Source organism: Chiloscyllium plagiosum, chromosome 14 (assembly GCF_004010195.1).
Source record: "Chiloscyllium plagiosum isolate BGI_BamShark_2017 chromosome 14, ASM401019v2, whole genome shotgun sequence".
NCBI lineage: Eukaryota > Metazoa > Chordata > Chondrichthyes > Orectolobiformes > Hemiscylliidae > Chiloscyllium > Chiloscyllium plagiosum.
In genome coordinates, this window is record NC_057723.1 from 41,502,920 (window position 1) to 41,530,679 (window position 27,760).

The following is a 27,760-nucleotide window of genomic DNA, read 5'->3' on the forward strand; positions in this document are numbered from 1 at the left end:
ACCTGCACTATCCAACCTTCCTCTCTTTCTGGCTTTGAGTAACTATCCAGCACCGTGTACTAGAACTGGAAATAAATCTACATCATTCCATACATCAAATGATTCCTATAACATTTTGCTACTGTGAAGTTTGTCATTGATTAGTGATTTTTCCTTTTTTTCTTGGGATATGAGTGGTGCAGGTTTAGATTAGCATGTATTGCTCATCTCTACCTGCCTTTCAGAACATTGTGATTGTCTTTTGACCTACTGCAGTCTACAAGCTGAAAGAGATTGGAAGTTCTAGAATTTTAACCAAATAAGATGAGGGGAAAGCGATGTGTTTAAGCTGGGATGCTGTGTCACTTGAACTGGTCATTGTAGTTAGTGGTATTCCAGGTTGCGTGTTGCCCTGATACTTCTAGATGTATGGCTTGTACATTTTGAAGTTATTGCCAATCAAACGGTTGCAACTCACTCCTGTACACGCACTAGCAATGATATGTTGGTGATGGAAAAAGAGGATGACTTTGACCCAGATGATACCAAGCTTTCTTAGTGTATTGATCTGGGTGCCTTGCAGGTTACTGTGAGACTTTGGGTAGACAAGAGATGAGTCACACATCACTGAATACTTAGCTTCTGACCTACTTGAGTTGGTACAACTTTGTCACTGGTCCAATGAGTTTCTGGCCATTAGGGACCTCCTGGTTGTTGCTTACGGGAGATTTCAACCATTCAATGTTAAGATGAGGTGACGAGGCTCTCTCTGAGACCTGTGTATGACATGAATCTACTTCTTAGACTTATAAGCCTCAACTTGAATGTTGTCTTGATGCATGTGGAACTGCTTCATTATCTGAGGAACTGTGAAGGAATTTGAACTGTGTAATAATTATCAAACACCCACTTTTGACCTTTGCAATTTGCCTGAGTTAACTATGGGCTCTCTGGTTTGCAATATTAGTGACTGTTGCCCATCCAGCCTTGCTAGTAACATTAAAATATTATGGATTGAACAATTCATGTTAATCTTCAGGACAAAAGTAGATTAACAGTTAAAATAATGAAGCCAGCAGTACGCTTCAAGTGTAACATAAAAATATTGAGCTGGATTTTAACTTCATCCAACTATCAAAAATCTGGCAGTAGACAATAAAAGGTGTGGAAGAGCAGGTGTTGGACTGGGATGGACAAATTTAAAAAACACCCAACACCAGGTTATAGGCTAGCAGGTTTGTTTGGAAGCATTAGCTTTCGGAGTGCTGTTCCTTCATCGGGTGGTTGTAGAGTATAAGATCATAAGACACAGAATCTGTAGCCTTATGATCTTACACACTACCATCACCTGATCAACGAGCAGCACTCCAAAAGTTAGTGCTTCTAAATCAACCTGTTGGAATACAACCTGTTGTTGTGTGATTTTTAACAATTTATACGTGGTCATGGGTTTACTCACTGGCCTCTTGTCCTTAACTGGGAAACTTCAGCACTAAATTGTAGGCAACAAGAATGCTGCCTAACAGTATCATGGTCCTTTTGAGCTCCAGTTGTTTAACTGTGATCATAATCTGCTGTTTTATCCTAAAACTGTACTGAGGGAGCAGTGATAGCAAACCCTTTAGTTTCATTTGCCAAAAACAAGAGTATGGTTCAAAGGGAGCCTGGATGGCAGGTACCTTTGATTAAAAATAATTGCATCTTTGGATGTAGGTTGGCTCGCTGAGCTGGGAGGTTCATTTCCAGACATTTCGTCACCCTACTAGGTAACATCTTCAGTCGGCCTCAAGCAAAGCAGTGTACATGATTCATGCTTTCTATTTATATGTTTGGGTTTCTTTGGGTTGGTGTCATTTCCTGTGGTGATGTCATTTCTTGTTCTTTTTCTCATGGGGTGGTAGATAGGGTCTAACTCGATGTATTTGTTGATAGAGTTCCTGTTGGAATGCCATACTTCTAGGAATTCTCATCATTGTTTCTGTTTGGCTTGTCCTAGGATGGATGTATTGTCCCAGTTGAAGTGGTGTCCTTCCTTATCTTATGTAAGGATACTAGTGAGAGAGGGTCATGTCATTTTGTGGCTAGTTGTTGTTCATGTATCCTGGTGGCTAGTTTTCTGCCTGTTTGTCCAGTATAGTGTATGTTATAGTTCTTGCACAGTATTTTGTAAATGACATTAGTTTTGCTTTTTAACTGTATAGGGTCTTTCAAGTTCATTAGCTGCTGTTTTAGTGTGTTGATGGGCTTGTCGGTTCCCATGATGCCAAGGGGTCTGAGTGGTCTGGCGGTCATTTCAGACCCCTTGGTATCATGGTAACCGATAAACCCACCAAAACACTTAAACAGCAGCTAATGAACTTGAAAGATCCTATACAGACAACAAGCAAAACTAATGTCATTTACAAAATACTGTGCAAGAACTGTAACAAACACTACATTGAACAAACAGGCAGAAAACTAGCCACCAGGATACATGAAGACCAGCTAGCCACAAACGACATGACCCTTTCTCACTAGTATCCTTACATAAAGATAAGGACGGACGCCATTTCGACTGGGACAACACATCCATTCTAGGACAAGCCAAACAGAGAGACACACGAGAATTTATAGAATTCCTGTTGGAATGCCATGCTTCTATCAACAAACACATCTAGTTAGACCCCATCTATCACTCCCTGAGATAAAATACAGGAAATGACATCACCACAGGAAATGACATTACCAACCCAAATAAACCCAATCATATAAATAGAAAGCAGGAATCATGTACACTGCTTTGCCTGAGGCCCACTGAAGATGCTACCTAGTAGGGTGACGAAACACTTGGAAATGAACCTCCCAGCTCAGCGAGCAAACCTACATCCAGAACCTAGCCTGAGCTACAAATCTTATCAAAACTTGCTAATTGCATCTTTATCGACGGATAGAGCAAGAATCAGCTTCATCAAAAGAACCTGCTTGGATGTCTCAAAAGATCCGTCAGCCCTTTTAACAACTGACACTCTAAAGGCTGCTTGGTGTTTTGATTGCTGATCTACAGAAACATGTGTGCCTTTAAGAAGGGTGTAGCATTGAATTCATCTCTATCCTGGTGGCTGTGAGCCTATGAGAAACAGTATTATCTCCAAGAATGAAATTAGCAGTGGGTTAGCGGCAATAACACAAGCAAAGGTGCTAGCCTTGGCCATCTGCTAATCTGCCAGTGGAAGAAAAGCTCAGACAATATTTTCCAATATTTAAGTATTCTGTGCTAACCATCCATTTTTACAATTGAAAATAATTGATTATCTGAAAAACTATAAAATATGCTTGACAGGATGTCACTTAACTGATTCACACAAAGTTTCCAGCGGGTAGAGTCAGTGGCCAAGTAATGGAATAGATTGGAAGATTGCCAAAAAAACTGAGAGCAGAGAATGAAAGTTAAGGGAGATTTCTTGGTGTTGTAGGAGATTCAAAGTGTCATCCCATTTGGGATGTGTATTAAGACCACATACACAAATAATTTGGACTCTGCAATTGGAAGTCTTGTGTTAAAATTCTTTAGTAATACTACATTGATTGGTGCTGTTTATAATATGGAAGTCAAGGGAGGTATTTTGTTAGAAATAATATTCCGTGTAGGATAAGAAATTAAATGGATTAAAGCAGCAAAGAAATTTGCTATAACAGAAATCTACATTGTTAAAAATAGCAACACAAAATTTTGATATGGCCATAAAAAGTGAGAAAATAGAGAAAAATGGGAAAACTAATCTCAATCCACCTTTGATAGGCCCACTTCCAGTATTAATTGAGGTGGGTTAGGAATGTGACTCATCTGTCCTCTTCAGGCAGATTGGTCATTTAAATTATTTTAATGAGGCTGCGTGCCTAAGATTTTATCTCTGTTGCAGATTTAACGATGGCAAACCGGGTTTCCCGAACCTCGGGAAATCCGAAAGGTGAAGGGAGGCGCGAACGGCTGGATGGAACAGGTAAGTGCCTTTCCAGCACTACTTGTGGGTCAGGAGGAGCAGGAGTGCTTCCCTAGTCCGCCAAGCTTACCTGTTTCCATCCCCTTGATCAGACACCCCTACCACTACCCAGCACGATTTCTCTGTCTCCAGGGCCTGAGTCTGAACCCAAAATCCCATCCCACACCATTCTCAAATCTTCAGTATATATTTGAAAGGATCACTGCTGAACGATAGATCTCCATAAGCACCACCATGTCTGCCTTCCCCCACACATTACCTACCTCTGCCCACTCCCTACTCTCTGTTACTTTTGAGACTCAAGACTTTGACAGGTAGAACTATTTAACATAATGAAGCATTTCAATTAGGTTGATTTGGAGAAACTGTTCCAACTGTAGGTAAGTCCAGAACAATGAGGACTAAATATTGGATATGCATGGATTTAGGAAGAACATATATATGTAGACAATGCTGAAAATGTGGATCTCATTGTCACATGAAGTCGTTGAACAATAAGTGTGTTTAAAGAGAATCTTAATGCGCATATTAAAGAGAAAAATATAAATAGCATTGGGAGTGGTGATTTAAAGGGGAGGGGTTTGTATGAGGACTGAACACCAGCAGAGATCCTTTTAGTCAAATGGATTAAACAGCAGTTTCTGTGCTGATAATTCTATATAATTCTATGTTTAAATAATTTATTTTGTCTGTTGCATATTTAGTTAAAAATACTACTGAATAAATGGAACATTATATTCAGACATTTAAATGCACTATGATTGTTGGTCAAAATTTATATTTAAGTGCAAAAATATAACTTTTGACTTTTTTTGCTTGTAAATGAATTGCAATATTCAGGTTATACATTTGAATGCTGAGCTGGTAGATTTGTTCTCAGATGTTTCGTCACCATGCTGGGTAACATTGTCTAGTTTCTTGGCTGAGAAAGTAAATAGAATAGTGGGTGAATTTATACTTAGAAGGCAGGGGAGTGGGTTGACGAATGGGCCTTGTTTTGAAAGTGCCAGGGAGGGCAAAGGAGACAAGATGGGGGAAAATAAGTAAGGGAAGGCTTGAGTATTGACTGTGAACAAAGAAAAGGTCATCTTCCAATGGGTAAGAAAGAGGTGGGGCAGGTTTAAATTTTGTGTATGTAAGTACACAGAGTATCGTGAACAATATTGGGGAATTAGAAGCCAAAATTGCTCCGGATGATATGACAAAATAGTATTAAGAGAAACATGGCTCAAGCTAGGAGTGGATACCACATCCCAGTTATAAGGTTTTTAGTAGAAACAGAGTGGGTAAAAAGGGAGGAGCTGTAGCAATCTTGGTCAAATATAGTGTTGGTGAGCTTGAACGAGATGCAGTTACTGAATTAGAATCTATATGGTTGGAGGTGAGAAACAGGAAGGGTGCAGTTACCTTGTTTTTATTTATTATAGGCTTCCAAATATTTGGGAGGAAGTAGAAGAGAGCATTTGTAGATAGATTATGGAAATCTGCAGGACAAGTAGAGTTGTGATAGTTGGTGATTTCAATTAGCCGAGGGTAGAGTGGGAAAGAGGTATTGTGGGGGGTACGAAAGGGGAGAGATTTCTGCAATGTGTGAAGGGGCACTTTCTGGAACAGTATATTTCCAGCCCTGCAAGGAAGAATCTGTGCTGGTTCTGGTTCTAGGAATGAGGTAGACTAGGTGGAGAACATGAGAGTGGGAGAGCATTTGGGAAATAGTGATCATAATATAATGGGTAACATATTAAGTTGGAAAAGGATAAAAGTCAATGATTAATATCCCAGACTGGAAAATGGCAGAGATGGCTGGAATCTCCAAAAGTTTAACTGGAACATGTTGATATAGAAACACATTTTGGCAGATAAAGCAATAGAAGAGATATAAATTGGGTACAAGCTAGGTACATACCTGTGAACAATAAACACAGGGTATCAAAAGCTAGTGTACCCTGAATGTCTAAGAATAGTGATGAGAAAATAAAGAAGAGAAAGGAGGTATATGATGCACATTGAATAATTATAGCAAAAGTATATCAAATGCACGAGTGAGGCTAAGGCTTAAACAAGGAAGTATGAGTAAAGGTTTGCAGGTTGTGCGAAAATAAATTGGAAAATGTTCTTAAAACATATTAATACTAAAAGATTAGTGAAGAATAGTATATGATGCACATTGAATAATTATAGCAATCACAATCAGCAAAAGTATATCAAATGCACAAGTGAGGCTAAGGCTTAAACAAGGAAGTATGAGTAAAGGTTTGCAGGTTGTGCGAAAATAAATTGGAAAATGTTCTTAAAACATATTAATACTAAAAGATTAGTGAAGAATAAAGTGTGGCCCATAAGGAACAAGCAGAGTAAACTGCTTACTGAAGCAAAGGGTATGGCAGAGATACTATGTGAGTACTTTGCTTTTGGCTTCACCAAATTAGAAATTGGTGACATTGGCTGAGTTGAAAATGTGGGTGTTGAGCAACAGAGCAGCACATTGAAAAAGTGCAAAAATGTTTGGCAGCATTCTAGATAGAGAGATCGCTGGGCCAGATTGGGATGGTAGCTGAGAGACATGAAGGAGCAAATTGCAGAGCCTTTGACAGAAATTTTCCAGGTGCCTCTGAACACAGGATTAGTCCCATGGCACTGGAGGATTGCAAATGTGATACCATTGTTTAAGAAAGTGGCAAAGAATAACCCATGAAGCTAAAGGCCTGACAGAATGAGGTCAATAGTGGGAAAACTGATGGAAACCCTAATATGAGGCAAGGTAAATACACACTTAGAGAAAAATAAGTTAAATCTAGACAGTCAACAGCAGGTCATGCCTGGCAAATTTAATTGGATTCTTTGACAAGGTGATACAGGCAGTAGATGAGCGTATTGCTGTATGAGTTATATATTTTGACTTTCAGACAACATTTGATATGATTCTACATTGCTAGTTGATAAGCAATTTGAGATTGATGGGTTCTTGGCAGCAGAGGATTAGAAATTAGCTCAAAGATAAGAAACAGTGCAAAGTTATAGATGGGCATTTGTGATTTTTGAGATTTGTAGCTCAGGTTGAGGTTCAGGTTGTACGGGTGCTCGCTGAGCTGGAAGGTTTGTTTTCTGACATTTCGTCACCATGCTTGGTAACATCATTAGTGAGCCTCTGGTGAAGCGCTGGTGTTATGTCCCGTTTTCTATTTATGTGTCTTGGTCTCTTAAGGTGGGTAATATCATTTCCAGTTCTTTTTCTCAGAGATTGGTAAGTGGGGTCCAAATCAATGTGGTTTATTCATGGAGTTCCGTTTTGAATGCCAGGCCTTTAGGAATTCTCATGCATGTCCCTGTTTAGCGTCGTAGGATGGATGTGTTTTCCCAGTTGAAGTGGTGTCCTTCTTTGTGTGTAAGGATACCAGTGATAGTGGGTCACGTACATTGGTGGCTAATTGGTATTCGTGTATTCTGGGTGGCTAGTTTTCTGCCTAAGAAAATTACTTCTGGTCACCCAGTTATCAGAAGGATATTTTCAAGCTGAAGAGGGTTCAAAAGAGATTTACCAGGTATGGGCATGGAAGGTTTGAGTTATAAAGAAAGGCTGAAAAGACTGGGACCTTTTTCACTGGAGCATAGGAGGTTGAGAGGCGACGTCCTCATAAAATAATGAGAGGGATAGATAGAGTTTGTGATAGTTGTCTTTTCCCGAGGACAGGGAATTTCAAGACCAGGGGGCATATTTTTAAGGTAAGAAGAGGTAGATTTTTTAAAAAAGGCAAATTTTTTACACAGAGGGTGATTCACGTTGGAATAAACTTCCTGAGGAAGTGGTTGATGTGGGTACAATTACAAAGTTTAAAAGACATTTGGATAAATACATGATAAGGAAAGGTTTAGAGGGAAGTGAGCCAGAGGCAGTCAGGTTGGACTAGTTTAGTTTGGGATTATGGATTGGTTGGACTGAAAGGTCTGTTTCCATGCTGTATGTCTCTATGACTCAGAAGAGACACAGAGACAATACAAGCTCAACTTTGCAGAGAGTACAGGAGCAGAAGGATCTTGGGGTTCAATGCAGAAATCTCTGAAGTTGAAACAGTTGTTAAGAAGGCTTGTAAGATCCTTGAGTTTATAAATAGAGACATAGAGTATAAAAGCAAGGGAGTGATGGGATTTAAGGAAGGGTGTTAAAGCCTTGGAGAGGGTGCAAAGGAGATTTGCTAGAATGACAACAGGAATGACAGATTGGATTAGAGAATTTGGGCATGTTCTCCTTGGAGCAGAGATTAAGAGGAGATCTTATTGAGTTGTTCAAAATTTTGAACAATTTTAACAAGATAAAGAAGGATATTCTGATTCCATTAGTTGGTATGTCAGTAATTATGGGTCACAATTTCAAAATTGTCAGCAAGAGAGCTAGGAGTGAGATGAAGAGTAACTTCTTTGCTCAGAGAGTTGTGAGGATTTGGTATGCGCTGCCTGAGAGAGTAGTGCATGTGAATTCCATGGGAGGGTTGAAAAGAGCTGGATATAAATTTGAAAGTGAAAAATTTAAAGGGCTGGTGAATTACACTAGCTGGGTTGTTCTTTCAAGAGCAGGTGCAGACATGATGGGTTGAATGGCTTCCTTCTTGTAGTACTGTAGAATTCAATGATTGTATATTTTAATTTTGTTAATTTATCAACGTACATGTCCTTGGGAGAAATACAGAAGAATCTGCCATCCAATTTTGTTGTTTGGAATATGTTAGGACTTATTAATTTACACAATCATATTTTTGTTAAATAACAAAATAAATTCCTTCCAAAGCACAGTTTTATTTCCTGGCAATGTTTCTATTTCTTTGCCATATTACATTGAAAGATTATTGATAAAATGTATGCACAACTTAATTAAGAGTAATGTTCTCAAAGCTTCTCAAAATGTCTTAAGAGGAATGTGCTAATGACTTGTACAAATGAAGGATAGTCAACAAAGAACAGTGAATAAAACAAAGTATGTGGGCACAGTTGTATATAAAACTGATTTCAATGTACTGCTGGAGATAAGGCAGGCAAATTGAGTTGAAATACAACTCAATCATGGTTTAATTGGATAATGGAGACTCTTGGCTGGACAATTTTTGATCCTTTGTTCCTTACGTGTATGCTCTGCAAGTGCATTTTGGACAAGTGATCATCCTGACCTAATATGACATCACCTGGGATTGTAAGCACACTCATTTTTCTAGTTTAGTAGAGATGTATAGTAAATGCTACTATTTTCAAATTCTTCAGTGATTTGATTAGGAGTTTGTATCACATATTGATATCTGTGACATACATAAATGATAATCACATGACCATAGCCATTTCTGAATGAATTTCTTGAATGACATGATTTGCTGCTCAAAAGGGCCCAAGCCTTTAACTGACAATCTGCTTTTCTCACCAAACATTCTTGTCCCTGCATGATAGATATTAGGTCAAAGTTTCTTAAGCCAATGTATTTATTCTCCAATTGATTGATCCTACCTCTTGCCTGAAAGGTTGAGGTTTAAGTCTCACCTGCTCTTGCAGTGTGTTATAACATCTTAGAACAGATCGCTCAAAAGTAACTTCTAATCACAGGAGTTTCTATGAATGCATGCCAATTTTGAGCTCCAGTACAGAAGTGCAACATTCCCAAACATGTAATCAGTTTATTCAAAACTTTTGCTGGCTATTAGCCAATTTGTGGTATGTTCTGCCTTGCTGCTGATGATCATAGGATCACTATCTGATGCTGAGTGTATGCATTGACTGGGTCAGTTATTTTGGTTCTTTCGTCTTTGGTGGTTTTTATCCTGATCGCTATTCAGTTACGCTTATTTTAATTTGTTGGCCAGATTTAAATTTCTGGATAATTGACAAGTCCATTCAGCCACCTTCTGCCTGCAGCCTAAAGACTCTCTCCCTATAATAATCCTTTACTTTCATCAAACCTATGTAATGTTCATAATTTCCAAAATTGCATTTTTGGAAATAAGTTATGGTAAATTGGGTGAGACTGGGAATTTTGTATAGAAGTGCTAAGAACTTGAAACTAAGAGCAACAGTAAATAAATAAATCAGGGTCATCAATTAGACATAATGAGATGATAAATGATACCAACGTTAATAGGATCAGAAATGCATTAAATAAAAATTGACTATGCATAAATAATTGAATAATAAATAGGTGTACAAAACTAAAAAAAAAACCTATAATTAAACAAACATTTAAATGAGTTGTTGGGAAAGCTAGATATGTTGTTTGTAATTCATGAGAAATTTTCAGGACTTTCTATTTGTCCTTAGAAATCATGCAGAACGTAGCAGGAAGTGTCTCCAGTAATTAAAATTTTGAGCGGCTGGATACCGAGTGGGATATCTGAAATGCTGGGAATTCACACAGAGTGGTTCTAGGAGGTAGTCACTTTGTAGTGAGCTACAGCTGCAAAGGACAGGAAAATGATAAATAATTGGCCATTCAAAGTTGCAGCAAGAGGCAGGTAGCACAGGAATCTACCAGGTTTGTTGCATTGTCAAGTTGATTTTTAGTGCTAAATAGGAATGTGCACATAAACACCCCTGGGAGAGTGTCGTTGGCACTCTGGGGCAAATGATTGTACAAGATTGGGGGAAGTGAGGGCAGATTGTTGGGGTAAAGCAAAGTATAGAAATCCAGCATGTTTGATATTCAAGAGTATGGACTGGTGTTTCTATGGGCTCCCACATCCTGGTGCCAAGGTAATAGACATCATTAAAATGTCTACAGGAATAATTTGAATGATTTCCGCATCAATATAACTGGGGCTAATGTGCTCATGGGAAGTTGCTGGTGGAATAGTGAAAGGAATTTCAGCACCACGTGCTAATGTTTTTTGTTTAGATAGCTCGCAGCAATGATATCTTGTATATTTGAGAGAACAGATTTGTAATGGGTCTAACTATGACATTCCTGACTTCGAGAAAGATGAAATGAGAAAGTACAACCAATTTTCAATCCTATGTTGTCCAAGTATAATTGTAATTATTTGAACTTTTGTTTAGAAATGTTGTTTATGTTGGTTTCTGTGCAAACCTAGACATTAAAGATTTTTAAATGAATTGTAAACTAATGATATGAATGTTAAAATATTCTCATTCAAATTCCAATGCTACCAGGGAACCAATCTATGTTGCAATTTATAGAAATTATCATGATTTAAAATTTGAAAGATCTATGTGCATAATAAACCTGACCAAGTCTAACTGAATATAGCAAAGTTATCTTGCAGGCTTGTGAGTAACAAGAGGCCACTACAATGAAAGAGATGTAAAGCCAAGGGACTACTGCAGTTTTGTTAGTTATACCATTTTCAGTTAGCTTGGGTTACTTAAGAAATAATAATATGGAAACAAATATACTTGCTTAAAATGAAGCTCTGCAAAATCCTTTACTGAGTCTCAGCTTAGAGTCATAGAGTACAAAAGCAAGGATGTCATGATAAGTCTTGATAAAACACTAGTTTGCCCTTGATTGGAGCATGTATCCAATTCTGAGAATGGTAATTTTGGAAGAATGTGAATGCTTTAGAGGAGATGTATAAGATTTTTCCTGGGTGAGGATGTCAGTCACATGGATAGATTGGATAAGCCAGTTCTTAGAGCAGAATAGGTTAGAACACAATATAGAACTTAGAATAGTACGGCACAGGAACAGACCCTTCAGCCTACTGTGTCTGTGCCAATTATGATGCTATTCTAAACTAATTCCAACTGCCTGCACATGGTCCTTATCCCTCTACTTCCTGACTGTTTATTTGTCTGTCACCTCCCCTGGCAGCTTGTATCAGGCACAGACCAAAATAAATCAACAGAGGCCTGTATCCTATCACCAAGTCACCTTTTATTTACATGTGGAGAGTCCTTGACACTGATCCAGCTCCCTCAGAGTCACCTCTCAGAGTGAACAGGATGTCTGACACTGTCAGTCAGGGCACCATAATTGGACCAGATTAACAGCCCCAATCAGGAAACTCATACTCTGAGGTCCACCTGGCTGATTGTGTTACAATGAGTACACCTACCACCCTCGATATTAAAAAAAAACTTAACTTGTATATCTCCTTAAACCTATGCCCCCTGGTATTTGACATTTCCACCCTGGGAAAAAGACTCTGACTATCCACCGTGTCCATGCTTCTTATTTTATATACTGCAATCAAGTTGTTCCCTCAGCCTCCGACACTGGAGGGAAAACAATCCAAGTTTTGACAAACTTCTCCTTTTAGCTAATGCACTCCAATTCACGCAGATTCCTAGTAAGCATCTTTTATACACTTTCTGAAACCTTTGCATCCTTCCAATAGTGTGGCAACCAGAATTATACACAATACTCAAGGTGACCGACCTGAAATTTTTCTAGCTGCAGCATGACTTGCCAACAAATGAAGGCAAGCATGCCATTTGCTTTCTTTACCACCTTATCAATTTGTCTTGTCATTTTAAAGGAGCTATGGAGTTGCACCCCAAGATTCCTAAGTATATCAATGCTCCTAAGGTTGTTGTTTACTTTGTTTTCCTCTTGCATTTGACCTCCCAAAATGCATCACTTTGCACTTGCTCAACTAAACTCCATCTGCCAGTTCTCTGCCCAAATTTCCAACAAGTATCCTTTGACACCCTTCCTCACTATCCACAACCGCACAAATGTTCATGTCATCTGTAGACATAATAATCAGACCACCTACATTTTCATCCAAATCATTTTTATATATATAACATATATAACGAGGTTCCAGAAATGATCCTTGTGAAACACCATTGCTCACATACCTTCAGTCAGAAAAACACCCCTCGATAATTACCCTCTGTCTTCTAAGACCAAGCAGTTTTTTTATCCAACTTATTAATTTATGGATCCCATATGAGTTAATCTTCTGGATCAGCTTACCATGAGGGATCTTGTCAAATGCTTTAGTAAAGTTCATGTAGACACCATCCACAGCCCTAGCCTCATCAATTTGTCACTTCCTCAAGAACTCACAGTTTTGTGAGACAAAACCTCCCCTGCACAAAGCCATTATGACTATCCCCAATAAGTCCATTCTTTTCCAAATGTGAGTAACTCTTGCCCCTTAAGAATCTTCTCCAACAATTTCCTATTTGATAGAGATGTTCAAAATCCTTATAGATCTGGACAAAGAGGAGCTCACAATATTGGCAAAAGGATTCGGAATCAGATTATATACCCTAAGGTATTTGAAAAAAAAAGGAAAAAGAATAAATCGTTTATAATGCAAGAGTGATAAGAGTCTGGTGTGTACTGCCTGAAAGTCTGAGAGGAACATATTCAATCATGGCTTTCAAAAGGGAATTGGGAAAACACTTGAAGGGGAAAACATGCAGTGCTGTGGAGAAAGGGCAATAGACTGGGATTGGATGATGCGCTTTTTGCAGAGAACATGGCAATAAATAGCTAAATACTTCCTTTCTGTGCTATGATCATTCTATGCAAGTCAGTCTCAATGCAACCTCCAGCAAGGCTTCTCTAATATCGAACCTTGGATTGATAAGTATCATTACTGTTGCATAGGTTCAAGTTAATGACTATCTATAACAAACTGAAAACAACAGCATTTATGTTTGATGCCTCCTTGTCAAGTTACCACCATCAACATATCACAGATAACATTTGAACAAAATCTTAACTAGAGTAACCATAACAGTTTATGGCTACAAATGCAAGAAAGAATTTCTCTGATAATTGACCCGATGAAGCCTCTTCAGTATCTACAAAGCTCAAATCAGATATGTGATTGAATAAATCGCCATTTGTCTCAAACGATACTCAAGAAATTTAACACCACTGAAAAGCAAAACATTTTAATTGATGAGATCATTGGCACTGAATCAATATTTTTCCCTCCACCACCAGCACACTATGGCTACTAAGTATAATTTTTAAACTGCACTAGGTAGAGGAAAAATAGAGTTCAATTTGTACACCTTAATTAAGCCATCTGTCAGAGTCCTTTATTCTAAGGAAAACAACCATAGCATATTCAAACGTTCCTCATTGTTGCGGTTTTCAATCCCTGGCAACATTCTTGTACACTTCTTCTGTACTGTTGCTACAGCAATTACATCCTTCTTGTAATATGGTGACTAGAACTATGCACAAAACCCCTAACATTACCCTAACCAGCAAGTTATTATAAGGTTCTCGCCTCACATTCCTGTTTCCATATTCCCTATGAATAGAAGCATCCCATATACCTTCTTTACCACTTTATCTACCTGCCCTATGTCTTCTGGGATCATGGGGATGCAGTCTAAGGTGTCTCGCTTCTATCACACTTCTCAATACCCTCCATTTATTATGTACTCTCTTTCTTTGCTTTCCCTACCCAAGCACACAACCATGCTGTTCTCTGGATTAAAATTCATTTGTTACTTGTCTGCCTACTGAACCAAACCATTGTTATGCCCTGGATTTGATATTCATGATCTTCACCATGAACTGCCTGGTCAATTTTTGTATCATCTATATATTTCCCAATACTGCCTCCCACATTAAGTTAAATCATTATTATCTGCCACCATTAGCAAAGAACCTAATCCTGACACCTGGAATCCCCTGGAAACCACTTTCCATTCCCAAAGCCAGCTGTTGGCGGAGGCTGTTTGTTTTTTGTGATAGAATCATAGAAATGTACAGCACGGAAACAGACCCTTCGGTCCAACTCGTCCATGCTGACTAGATATCCTAACCTAATCTAGTCCCATTTGCCAGCACTTGGCCCATGTCCCTCTAAACACTTCCTATTCATATATCCAGCTGGATGCCTTTTATATGTTACAATTATGCCAGCCTCCACCACTTCATCTTGCAGCTCATTCCATACACGCAGCACCCTCTGTGTGAAAAAGTTGCCCCTTAGGTCCCTTTTATATCTTTTTCCCCTCATCCTAAACCTCTAGTTCTGGCCTCCCCCACTCCAGGGAAAAGACATTGTCTTTTTATCCTATCCATGTCCCTGCCCCTCATGATCGTATAAACCTCTAAAAGGTCACCCCTCAGCCTCTAATGCTCCAGCCTATTCAGCCTCTCCCTTATAGCTGAAATCTCCAAACCTGGCAACATTTTTGTAAAACTTTTCTGAACCCTTTCAAGTTTCACAACATCCTTCCAATAGGAAGGAGACCAGAATCGCACGTAATATTCCAAAAACGGCCTAACCAATATCCTGTACAGCCACAACATGGCCTTCCAACTCCTATACCCAATGCTCTGACCAATAAAGGAAAGCATACCAAGCACCTTTTCCACTATCCTATCTACTTGTGACTCTACTTTCAAGGAGCTATGAACCTGCACTCCAACGTCTCTTTGTTCAACAACACTTCCCAGGATCTTACCATTAAGTGTATAAGTCCTGCTCTGATTTGCTTTTCGAAAATGCAGCACCTTTCATTTATCTAAATTAAACTTCATCTGCCACTCCTCAGCCTATTGTCACTGAACTAATTTTGTATATTACTCACTACATTTTCTTGTATCCTATCGTCTTTAATTTTTCCGACCATTCTGCCATGTGGAATCTCGGTAAATACCTAACCAAAGCCGACGTAAACAACATCCCTCACTACCAACAATCCTCCAAATCTTCATTGTTGTTTGATCAGAATCCTAGAATTCTCTACCTAATATCATCAAAATGCACTATCAATATATGCTAAAACAGCTAACTTAGCTTAAGAATCATGTAGCACCACCCACATAACGAATAAATAATCAAAGATGGGCGTGTACACTTGCCCATAACGCTCCCACCCTCAAGTAGTGCTGATTTGCAGTTGAGGCAATAAAGGGAGAAAGAGGATCTGGAAAACCAGATAAACATAGATGTTGTATTCTTTGTAGAAATGTTATTATACACTGATACATTGCAGATCTATTTTTATGCCACTAATTAATTGGCAGAAAACAGAGAGCTAGACATTGCAGGAGTGGCAGGCATCCTGCTGCAATGGCAAAGTATAGATGTGTGCTTAATCACATTTTGGTGGAGAACATGATTCAAGGACATGTTTTGTCATCAGCAGCCAATGTATAGTTTTGCTATTAAGCAGCATCACTGGAGTTAATCTGCAGGATGAGGCTGCACTGATGGCCACAATTTCAAAGTCAAGTGAGTGGGCTGTGGGGTAGTGAAACTAGTCAGACAGGACTCATTATGGGAGTAGGAGAAGTGGTTGCTGAGGGAATACAATGCTGGAGTGGAGGTAGTTGGGCTAGCGGGGGTGGAGGGGGACCTTATTGTGCTCTCTTGGGGTCAAAGAGTACTTGAAAGGAATGACACATTCAGCCATACAGCCTATTGCGAAGATGCCAGCATTTACTTGGTGGATCTCTCTGTGCCGGATGGCCCTACTAAATTAGGCACCAGCTATTTCCCACCTTTTCCACCACTGGCATGATGCAAGGAAATTCAGGATGATCATTTTTACTCAGAGAATGATGAAAATGTGGAACTTGCAGAGAGTAGGTAAGATGAATTAAGGGAAGATTGGATAAACATACAAGGGAGAAATGACAAAAAGTGATGGTATCAGACTTAGGTGAGGAAGGACAGGAGGCGGTTGAAGTGGAGCATGAGTGCCAGCATGGAGTGGTCGGGCTGAAGGAACTGCTTTTATGCTTTATATTCTATATAATCCTCAGTAAGATGGAACAAAATATGTCATCAACCCTAGTTTCATTTCTGGCCAAATAGAATTTAGACTTAATTATGTACGATATGCTGTAATTATTTAAATGATGGCCAACTCCGCTTTAATTTAACTATGTAATGCATACTTTTTGATAAGCTAACAAGATAAACCTTCAGAATGATTGTAGAATTGTGTTTGCGATTCTAATGTGTATTATAGCTGCACCTTGTCACTTCTACTAAAGTATATTTTTTAATATTGCTAAAAAAAGACCCATTTTGTCAAAGCTCAAAACTCACAACATAGTATCCAACATCAGATATGATTCCACAATGGGAAACGTTCATGAAATAATCCTGAGTGTGTGAAGAATTATGTGGACAACCATTTTATAATTGGTAGTCAGGCTTGTCGTATGTTCTTTGTTCTTTGTAGACAGAAAGAATAGGTGCACAGAAATACCTATTTCAAATCAACACAATAGATAATAGCCAATGTCTGGTCCATTTCTCAGGGCAAAGCTTCGACCAATCAGAGTTAATCTGCCTCATTTAAAATGTAAACAAAGTTTGGCCTCTGTCAGTCAACATCAAATCATGGCAACACCACCACTGATCAGAGTCCACTTTCCATCCAATCAGTACTATCCTCTCTTAGAGTATAAATATAGTTTCTCCTTTGTTATTTCTGGTGAATCATCTTGATTAATATAAGACAAAGCTTTGACAAAATGTCTCTTTCTTTCAGCATTACTCAAGTTTTGTACCATCAAATGAAAAGTATGTTCTCTTCTGCAGCATTCAATGTAAGAATATAACTCGTGATGAATCAATTTGATCTGAATGTCAGTGTTCTCAACTTTCCAAAAATGATATATTTATTTGCTTTAAAATAGAAGACTTTTAACAATGGGCTGGATATTACATGTCCCACTGAACATGTTTTTGGTTAGTGTTAATGTAAACCAGGGGGTAGCAAGACTACCACCTTCTCAGCCACCCATGAACTCACCTCTATATAAAAGAATGTGTGGCCTCTGAAATCAGAAATCAGCCCTTCTTATGTAAATAAATAAATAAGGGTGAATTGGACTTGTTAGCAAGCTGAATTGATCCCAACAATCATTGTCCATGCCAGAATACAGTTGGTATGGGCAGATGGATGGGAGTGGGCATATTTTACATACATTTTCAAATAATGGGAAGGAAGAGGGCACTCTCTATTAGGTGTGATAATACCTCCATCCTGCTCACCTCATCTCCAAAACCAACTCACTTGCCCTAATCCCCACTACCTAAGATTGCCAACCCCACCACCACCCCCACCCACCCTCCCAAAGGTGCCCACTACAGAGTTCATGGCACTGCTAGAGTTCCTGCTATACAAATCAGATAGCAACTCTTAAGGGTAGGAATTCCTCCCAGTGAGGGGCAGTTTCTGCCCTCTTTGTGTTATTGTTGTCACGCATCTTTAATTTCAATTGCCAGTTTCTGACTGATATTTTATTCGGGAGTGTGAGTTGTTGTGACATCCAGCACAAGATATTTTAATGCTTATTTTTGTAATGAATCTGATTGTTCTGCCACTAATCTGCTATTAATCTGCATGCTAATCTCTCTCTGTCAAATTTGTAGTGGCAACATATATAATATTAATAGTGATTTGATAGGCAGTTCATGTGCTTAACAGAAGATTTTCCTAAACCTTAGTGATACAAATTTGTCAGTGTTTAATGAATTAAAAGTATATAATATTAGATAAATTGCCCTTCAGCAATCTGCATGCTTCAGAAGATAAAGTGCATTATTACTGGCAATGTTTTAGTTTTAACGACTGTAGGAAATATGTAATGGCATTCTTTTCTAGTGGAGTTGGAACAAAAGGTTTCCTTGTGAGGGAATTTCTATTGCCAACATGACTTCAAAAGGAGTGCATGAATCATGGTGAAGAGAGACTTTCATTTGGTTGGAATAGTATGATGCTAGGATGGAGTAAGCAAATATCGGGTTTAAGAAATGATGGAAAATCATGTAGTAATTCAATATATGTACCATCCTAAGTAGAAACATTTCTATCTCCTTCCAGCTGATATTCTAGACGTGTTGCCTCAATCCATGATTGTATTGCACGGTAATATATATTCTAGCAAAACATTCTAATATAGAAATGTCACAAATAGCAAATAATGAAGACACAACAACTGTACAACCATTTGGCTGTGACATGACAAAGTGAAAGACAAAAATAAATCAGTGCGCTTCTAGTTTTCTGATATGGTTAATAGAAATAGGCAGAATTTGGCATGATTCAGATTTTTTTGTATTATGGAATGAGCAGATATAAACAATAAATATCAAACACTGCAAGTAATGAATATAATATGACTAACAACTAAAATTAATGACTGAAAATGCCCTAACAATGCACAAATTTTGATTTATAATCAATGGAAAGAGTGTGACGAGAAGTAGTGGTCTTATTTTGCATTTAATAAAGATTAAGCTTTTCAAAACAGAATGGCTCAAAAATGATTCTTTATTATGAGTTTGCCTAGTCTGTCCTTACTTTTGTTTTGAACTGTTACAATTGCACTGTTTATAAAATTTGAAAAGTGACAAATTTAATAGTTCTCCCATCCCAGCACGACACCTAAGCACACATGCTCTTCATGGTGAAACTTCCCTCCATCACCTACTTGTGTTACTGTAATATCGGAGGATATTCACCCCAGCACTACTAGAATGTTTCTCCGATTCTTGGGAGAAAGACTGTCATTTGAGTCCAATGCATAAATGAATGTGCAGATCAGGAGGCAGAAGTAGATCATTCAGCCCATCAAGCCTGTTCCACTATTGAGCAAAATCATGAATGTGTGGCAAGTACCATATTTCCATCTACCCATGATAATCTTTGATTTCTTGCCTGACAAGAATCTATCTAACTTCACTTTAAAAATATTCAATGGCAGTAATCCAACTGCCTTTTGAGCGAGAGAATTCCAAAGTCTGTCCAACCTCGGAGGGAAAAAGAATTCTCTCCATCACTGCTGTCTACTAGTTCTGGGTTCACTCTTCCTTCTGTAGTAGAAAATTTATATTTGCTACTTTCCAGTTTGATGGGATCTTTCATGAATCTAGTGAATTTTGCTAAATAAGCAACAGTGCATCTGCTAACAAAATTTTATGCTTCTTCCTTAAGTTTGATGCTTTTCTTAATTCCTTCAGTTAATTGCAAATCATATGTCCTCCATTTCGGATTTTTCCTTTGTGTTTTAAAAAATTCTCAAGGTCAGGTTCGTAGGAGAGTAGTCTGACACAGAACAAATGATCAAGAGGCGAGTCTGCTAGAATATGAGCATTTTATTCCCCGCAGCGTCGCCACAACCAGGTCTCATACTTACAACGGGTCTGGCTTATACTCACTCTACATGTTACCGGAACTGGGAGCCGTCAGTTCTCGTAGAGCGGTTGCCAACAACCCACGCTCGGCGGTTAAACGTAACCCCGGAGCAGACTCACCGAACTGGAGACTTTTCCAGCTGATATACTCTTTTCCAGATATAAACATTCATGTGAACAGCAGAGCAAGGCTAAAAAACACATTCCATTCTGGTTACATACAGATAAGAAGATTCACACGGGGAGGTGTGTAATAAGATTCACACGGGACTAAGCAACACCTCCATTCCGGTTAGATTCACACATGTATTGGGACATAATTTTTAACCGTTTCACCACATTCCACTGCTTGGCCCAATACATGTGTTACATTATGATTCACACATGTATTGGGACATAATTTTACACCACACTTTGTCATAGGGATATATTTTTTCTGAGTATTTTGAAATATTCCCCTAAAAGCGTCCATTTTCTCTATTGATCCTGATAACACTTAGCTTAGTATGTCAGTTCAGTTCAACCAGCTCAGCTTTCACAACCACGTAGTTGCCCTTATTTAAGTTTAAAATACTTGTCTTAGTATTTCCACTCTTCTCCCTTTCAAAAATGATGTAAAATTCAATCATATTGTCACCTATTCTCAGGACATCTCAGAGCACCTTACAGACAGAAAGTTAACTCTGAAGTACTCTTATACAAACACATCTGTCAATCAATTTTTGCACAGCAAAGACCCAAAAAATATCAAATGTAATGTCTGAGAATTTTAGTTCCGTAGCACTGCCAGACCTTCCTCCATTTTTTGGGGAGGACATCCATCATTCGGGTGGGTACAAACACTAGCATCATCAGTGTGAGCCAAAAGATATGTCGATACACTACCTTTTAACCATCTACCTTTTAACACCAAATTGCCAAAATTGGTCAGTATGGATCCTGGTATGGTCTTAGTTATCCATTTTTTAAAACAAAAGGATGAAGAAATAAGCTACATCCAGCAGTAGCATTATATAAATAACCATGTCCCCAATTACTGATAAGTAATATTCATTGGAAAGTGTCTGATGCATAAAGAATATATTTTTTAAAAGTTCCTTATTGCTTCACAGCAGTGCATTATAAAACAAATTATGACTTACATCAAGTCCCAAAAGATGACATTAGGTCTGATGATGAAAAACTTAATCACAGAGGGAAGCTGTGTCTTAAAGGAGGAAAATGAAATGGAGAGGGGTGGAGTAGATATTCCAGAGCTCGGAACCGAGACAACTGAATGAAATTGCCACCAATGTTAGAGCAGTGACATTTAGGGAGCACAAAAAGCCATAAATGGAGGAATGCAGAAAACTTGGGATATATTTAGGTTAAAAATCACACAACACCTGGTTGTAGTCCAACAGGTTTATTTGGGAGTTCAAGCTTTCAGAGTGCTGGTCCTTCATCAGTTAGCTAGTGGGGCAGGATCACAGGACACAGAATTAATAGTAAAAACTCAAAGTGTCATACAACTGATGCGATGTGAAAGAAGTCCTGGAACTTACATGTTAAAGAATCAAAACCAGCAACACATTCTAAGTGATTAAGACTTAACAGCAATCCACGTTTGTTCAATTAATCATAGCAGAATTGCATAAGAAGCAACAAATTCACAGTTATGAATGAAATTTATACTAAAGCACATTACAAAGAACCCTTTGATCTATCAAGCATAAAGCACCCCTTTAAATTAGTGATAGTTCTCTTGACAACTAAACTGTTAGAGGTATATGGCTTAGTTATCACTCTACATTATAGAGGGTCCATCATCCATGATGGCAAGGGGACTATTTTCCTTGCGTTCAGGAACAGCAGAATTCCTAAAAATGCGGAATCTATATCAACTTTCAATAAATTTGGTCTTTGTGATGGTTTCTTTACATGTGGTCACATACATTCGATGCATTCAGTGAGATGAAAATCTTTTCCATTATAAACACTGATGGATTGAATGACATAAACTTGCAATGTTTTTGGAGGCCATTTATTGTGCTGTGGCGAGTACAGTAGTATGATAAAACAGTAAATCTGTCTTATGCAGTTACCTTGCTATCATACCCAAAGGAGATAAATCACTGAGTTTCCCCAAAAGGGTGTATCAATTATTTGCATTTCCATGCATGCAATGTCAAGTGCAGTTGACAGCAATGGACAAATGATCTTGATTGTGTTAGCTGGCTGCATCCCACTATTGTCTTATTCTTCTCACAGAAACCTCAGTGAGATATTTATAATATCTCTGTGACATGTAAATTCTTTGGGTGGGTATTTCTGTTTCAGTTCTATCCTCCATGTATCTGATCTCAATTTTCTCTGCTTACCGAGATGTTTTCCCTCTTTTGTTTCTCCATTAAAATTGCGAACAAAGGAATACCCATTGGGAAACCCATATGTATGTCTCAGAACATTTCACAGTAGGTGCACTCAAAAATGGCTTGGTAGTTCCAAAATAACTTTTGTATTTTGTAGTTACTTTTGTAGTTACATAGGCCTTTGCCTGTCTGACACAAATCCACTATATTAAGGTACATGGTAAGAGACAGAGCATTCTCAAAGTTATTTTCTGAGTCTAGGAAGCACTTGCCAAAATTTCTTCACATTCCAAGTTTTAAATTAAAAGACTTTCACTCACTGAAGTTGGCAGTTGCTGTGTTTGTTTTTTAAAATAATTATTAAATATCTAATATTCTTGGTGCATTGAGGTCCATTGTGGGAGTTTGGCTCCAAATCACAATGGAAATTTCAACTCTGCCATTATTCATCCTAAAATACAGTTAATTGGTTTTAACCTTGCTAGATCCAGTAACTAAATTTTTGGTCTCAGAGTCCTGGAAAAAAAAAACATGCTGGATTTTTGTTTTGGAGGTGGGATCCAGCCATGGCAAAGGAGAGAGAGGGGGCTTCAATTTAGAGGCACCGTCTTAGTAACATTTTTTGGGAGTAAAAATAGGTAATAGACAAAAGTGGGTGAACCATAATTATTGGGTGAGTCTTTTCACAGAATAATCTATGGCCACAGTCATGGCATGTAGGTATGGTGATTGTAAAGAGAGTGGAGTCCTCAAATTGATCCAATCTGCAGCCAGGTGGCTATCTGCAGGTAGCTGTTGAGATCTGGACTGTGCGAAAGTACATGGGTTGACTAAAAAGTTTCTGTTGGTCTCAACGTTATCGTAAATAGGCCTTCTGATTTCTCCTAGAAGATTTTAACCTACTTCGAATCCTTTTGATATTAACAAGCTATCTGCTGCTTTCAAGTAACTAGCATCACCTACCTGACTGTTCCATAATTATGGCCTGAGGATTGTAACATGCCAACATCCTCGCTTTGCTTGGAAATTCTGAGCCCGATCACCTTCATTTGGATTCTGTAGTTCTGTCTTCCAACTTATATGTTAAGCTATCCATTCCTTCGAGTGTAATCGAGTCAGAGGGTACAGCTTTAAAGTGTTTTGAAAAATAAAAATGAGGAGAGAGAAATATTTTCACACAGTAAATGGTCCGGATTTGGAAAGCACTGCCTGGAAATGTGGTGGTGGCAGGTTCAGTCAAGGTATTCAAGAGGGTAGTGGATAATTATTTAAATAGAAACAACATGTGAGGTTAAGGGGAAAAGGCAGGAGATTGCACTAACTCGAAATGATCAGACAGCCATTACAGACACGATGAGCTGAATCTTACAATGTTTGGATACTCACACCCACACCTTGCCCCTCTCAACTTACCATGCATCATTCCTGCACTAGTGTGACCCTGTCTGTATATCCTGCAAAGGACATGCATTTCCAGCATTGGCATCACCTTTAAGAGTCTGTCGCACACCTTCAGTTCAGAGTTGCCCAGCTCAGTTCCTGATATTTGGCCTGGGCATGGCAGATGAGGGAAAATTGTTGCCCCACTTTGTAGGCAGTGATCTGGAGGTTCTGCTTGCCCAAGCTCTTCTTCAAAACTTGCAGAGGAGGCCACAACACCAGACCACACCAGCCTGGTCCCAGGTTGCCACCTGGGTCAGTGCAGTCTCAACTGCCTGGAAGAATGCACAGCAATGTTGGAAGAAGGTCAGTGATACTTCCACCGTTCTCACAATTGGCTGCAATATGTCCCCTCATTCTGTCTTATCCACCCCAACACCCAAATCCATTCACCCTGCCTGCTCTCTCACTGTTCACTCTCTCAGGACACTTTCCCATCTGCACCAAAAGTATTAGCTGTCCCATCCACTATCATCTTCTCTAATACCTGCCTCTGTCTCATTCTAGGAGGAAAACAACCCAATAGGACAAAATTACTCAAGGCAGCTGGTGGGCTACCTGACATTCATGTCCTCACCCCTTATATGGAGACAATACTTACTCTGACCACTCTAAGCAGCTGATTGAGCAGAGACATGCCCCTGCACTGCTATTGGAGGCTGCCCTTGACTTATTGTGTTAAGGTCCTGTGAATAAAGGCTATCTTGACTTGACTGATAACTGTACTAACAACTATGACAAATTTCCTAGATTAGTGTCTGCTTTAAACAGCACAACAATACAGCAGCACTGTGTCTGGTGTCTGTCTGACAGGGCAAAACATAAATAGGCAATGTGTGGAAGGGATAGTTTATGCATCTACATATTTTCAAGTGAGTGAGAGCTATGACAGCAATTGAAAAGGCTGAAGATGTAGTCTGGATCAGTTTGTGAGCTGGGTGCATGTCCCTGAGTGTAGTCCTTGCAGCAGCATTGCAGTGGTGGTTCCTTGTGCAGCTTTTAAATTCAGAAGTATTCTGTACACCGATTAGAAACATGCCACGAGGGTTCTTAGAGGCTGGTACATGTTGGATGTCTGTGGATGTAACTGTGTGTGGCTAGTGTCCATGGAGCACGTCCTGAGATATTGGTGCCCAGGGTTCAACATGGAATTCATTTGAAGTAAGTGGCGAGCCAGGTACACACACTGCGCTACATGTTGAGAATTCTTGACTGGTGAACATCTGATAAGATGGGAACCTGCATATTAATGAGGCAAGATATACAGTTAGTAATGTGTTTAATAAGCAATAAGCCTCTGTAATAGGCAACTTCCTGCTCCCGAATGTGAAACTCACTTCAATGCCCAACAGATACATAAGAAATGCATTGAGTTGCTCCCAATGTCAGTGTAGGGCTTGCCAGGCTTCGCATGTAATTCTCACAAATCTCACCACAGCCCATGTTGTTCAGGACCTGACATGATCCCACACAATTAGCAGAATGACCTCTTTCTTACTAACGATTTTATGATTGTTTGATTTGCTTTATGGATTTTTGCCGCGGGCACTCATCCAATTTGCTTTTGAATTAACTGAAAAAAAATCTTGAAAGTCTATACCATACTTTGACTGCACGTTGCATTAATTTGTAAAATGTGCGTATGCTTCAGGCCATTCTCTTGTGTTCTTAATATTCTAAGAAGCAAATGAAGGTGAATGTTACTAATACCAGTGCTGTTGTTATAATCTAGGAAGTTTGCTTATGACAGAACAGAGTCGAGAGTGTGATGCTGGAAAAGCACAGCAGGTCAGGCAGCATCCAAGGAGCAGGAGAATTCCTCAGGAATGGCTTATGCCCGAAATGTTGATTCTCCTGTTCCTCAGGTGCTACCTGACTTGCTATTGCTTTTCCAGCACCACACACTAGACTCTGATCTCCAGCATCTGCCATCCTCACTTTTTGTCCTCATGACAGAACAATCAAGGGCTTGACAGGCAGTAAAAGGAATATGAAAATCTTCAGCAAAATATATACAGACTAATGCAAAGGCAGGTGACAGATACACTTTAATGTGTATGCGTGTGAGATAATATTTTCCAAAAGGAAAATATAGGATTGGAAGTATAAGCTCAGTGGGACTACTCAGGGTGGAGAAAACCAGAGCGACCTCGTGCCTCAAGTGCTTTGATAATGACTTCAGTCTCTAAGAATGGATGAGTTTGTTTCAAAGGAGAAGTTCAAAATAAAAGTTCAACGTTTTAAAAAAAACCCAACTTACCCAGCACCCTAATGTCACCGTTAACTTGTGTACTTATCGTTTGACAGTAGCTTTCAAGACCTTTAAATGCCTGAATCCAGCAGCTGACTACGGTGAAAAGAAGGCATGAGTTATTTTTCCCTGACAGCTCTACATTACACAAGAAACTGTCAGAATGGAGTGCTTCTGACCGAACCCAGAGTGGAATGTCCTCTCAGAAATGCAGAGCTCCATTTTTTGTTTTTGTTTTTGTTTGTTTTCAAACAAGTAGGGTTGGCGATGCAATAAGCTAACTCTGTAATTCGCGAGACAACATTCAGTGCACATCAAACATGAGACATGCTTGTAAATTTACTCTCTGATTAAATTAGTCCAAATAAATGACAATGAGGGACACATTAAAATGAAATCAATATAATGTACAGAATTTGCATGTGACATTTAAATTTGAAGAAAACCTTTGTTGTCTCAGTGGATATAATGTTTGTGCTTATGGTCACTATGTTTTGATGCACCCATGACATCATCTGATGGGGGAGAGGCAATCTGCTAAGTATATTGCTCCATTGTCTTTGATGAATGTGCTGTGCATCCTCTAGAAGTCTGAGGTATTAACGACTCTGGCCTGCTGATATCTACTGCAGTTTTGCAGGGATTCGTCCATGGAATTGCCCTCTGGAAGCAGTGGGGTTGATAGCGGATGCAATGAAGAGAGGCTGCACACTATACGAGTTCCTTGAAAGGATGATCCTGATACAGCTGTCACCTGCTTCTCCATAATGGCAGCTCCCTGCCTTGCAAGGGGAAGGAGCTCCCAGGGCAGGTTCAGGTGTGGCTTCTCTATCTTGCTTTGCTGCTGCTACTCTGCAGTCATGATAAAGCAGTGGCATGAAAGCAAGGTCCAAGTGGGCATGGATGGAGTGATCAACTTGACTCTCTGTGTTGGTTGCCAGCCATTGTCTCCATGAATGAAGGCATATGGTTAAATTCCTGAGATTTGGCAGAACTCCCGGCATGCGAGAGCTCCCACTTGTGCATAATCTCTGGTATCTGGAAATATCATATGTTTCTCTACCTATTGCTGCATCTCTACAGGCTTTGCATTGCCATGAAGAGGTACAACAGTGTGGGGCTAAATAGGAATATGGTTCCACCAGTCCTTTTGAGTGTCAGAACTTTTGGATATCATATTCTCCCTCAGTTGCTGTGATCCTGAAATTGTGATGCTGCTTCTAAATACGAGCCTATTGCAACCTGTGTGAGTGTAACTATTGGTAGACATAGAGTCATAGAGATGTACAGCATGGAAACAGACCCTTCGGTCCAACCCGTCCATGCCGATCAGATAGCCCAATCCAATCTAGTCCCACCTGCCAGCACCCAGCCCATATCCCTCCAAACCCTTCCTATTCATATACCCATCCAAATGCCTCTTAAATGTTGCAATTGTACCAGCCTCCACCACATCCTCTGGCAGTTCATTCCATACACGTACCACCCTCTGCGTGAAAATGTTGCCCCTTAGGTCTCTTTTATATCTTTCCCTTCTCACCCTAAACCTATGCCCTCTAGTCCTGGACTCCCCGACCCCAGGGAAGAGACTTTGTCTATTTATCCTATCGATGCCCCTCATAATTTTGTAAACCTCTGGAAGGTCACCGGTCAGCCTCCGACGCTCCAGGGAAAACAGCCCCAGCC

At 39.3% G+C, this 27,760-nt stretch overlaps 1 protein-coding gene across 7 annotated transcripts in view; it reads left to right on the top strand.

Annotated features, from left to right (window-relative positions):
* Positions 1 to 27,760, top strand: part of ppp3ca (protein phosphatase 3, catalytic subunit, alpha isozyme) — a 425,143-nt gene that overhangs the window by 188,763 nt on the left and 208,620 nt on the right. For 5 of the 7 annotated variants that reach the window (XM_043703681.1, XM_043703683.1, XM_043703682.1 and 2 more), the window contains one exon: positions 3,879 to 3,959. The exons of the other annotated variants lie outside the window; for them this stretch is intronic. In XM_043703681.1, coding sequence (XP_043559616.1) covers positions 3,879 to 3,959 — 81 coding nt within the window. The remainder of the gene's footprint in view (positions 1 to 3,878; positions 3,960 to 27,760) is intronic. 7 annotated transcript variants of the gene reach the window in all.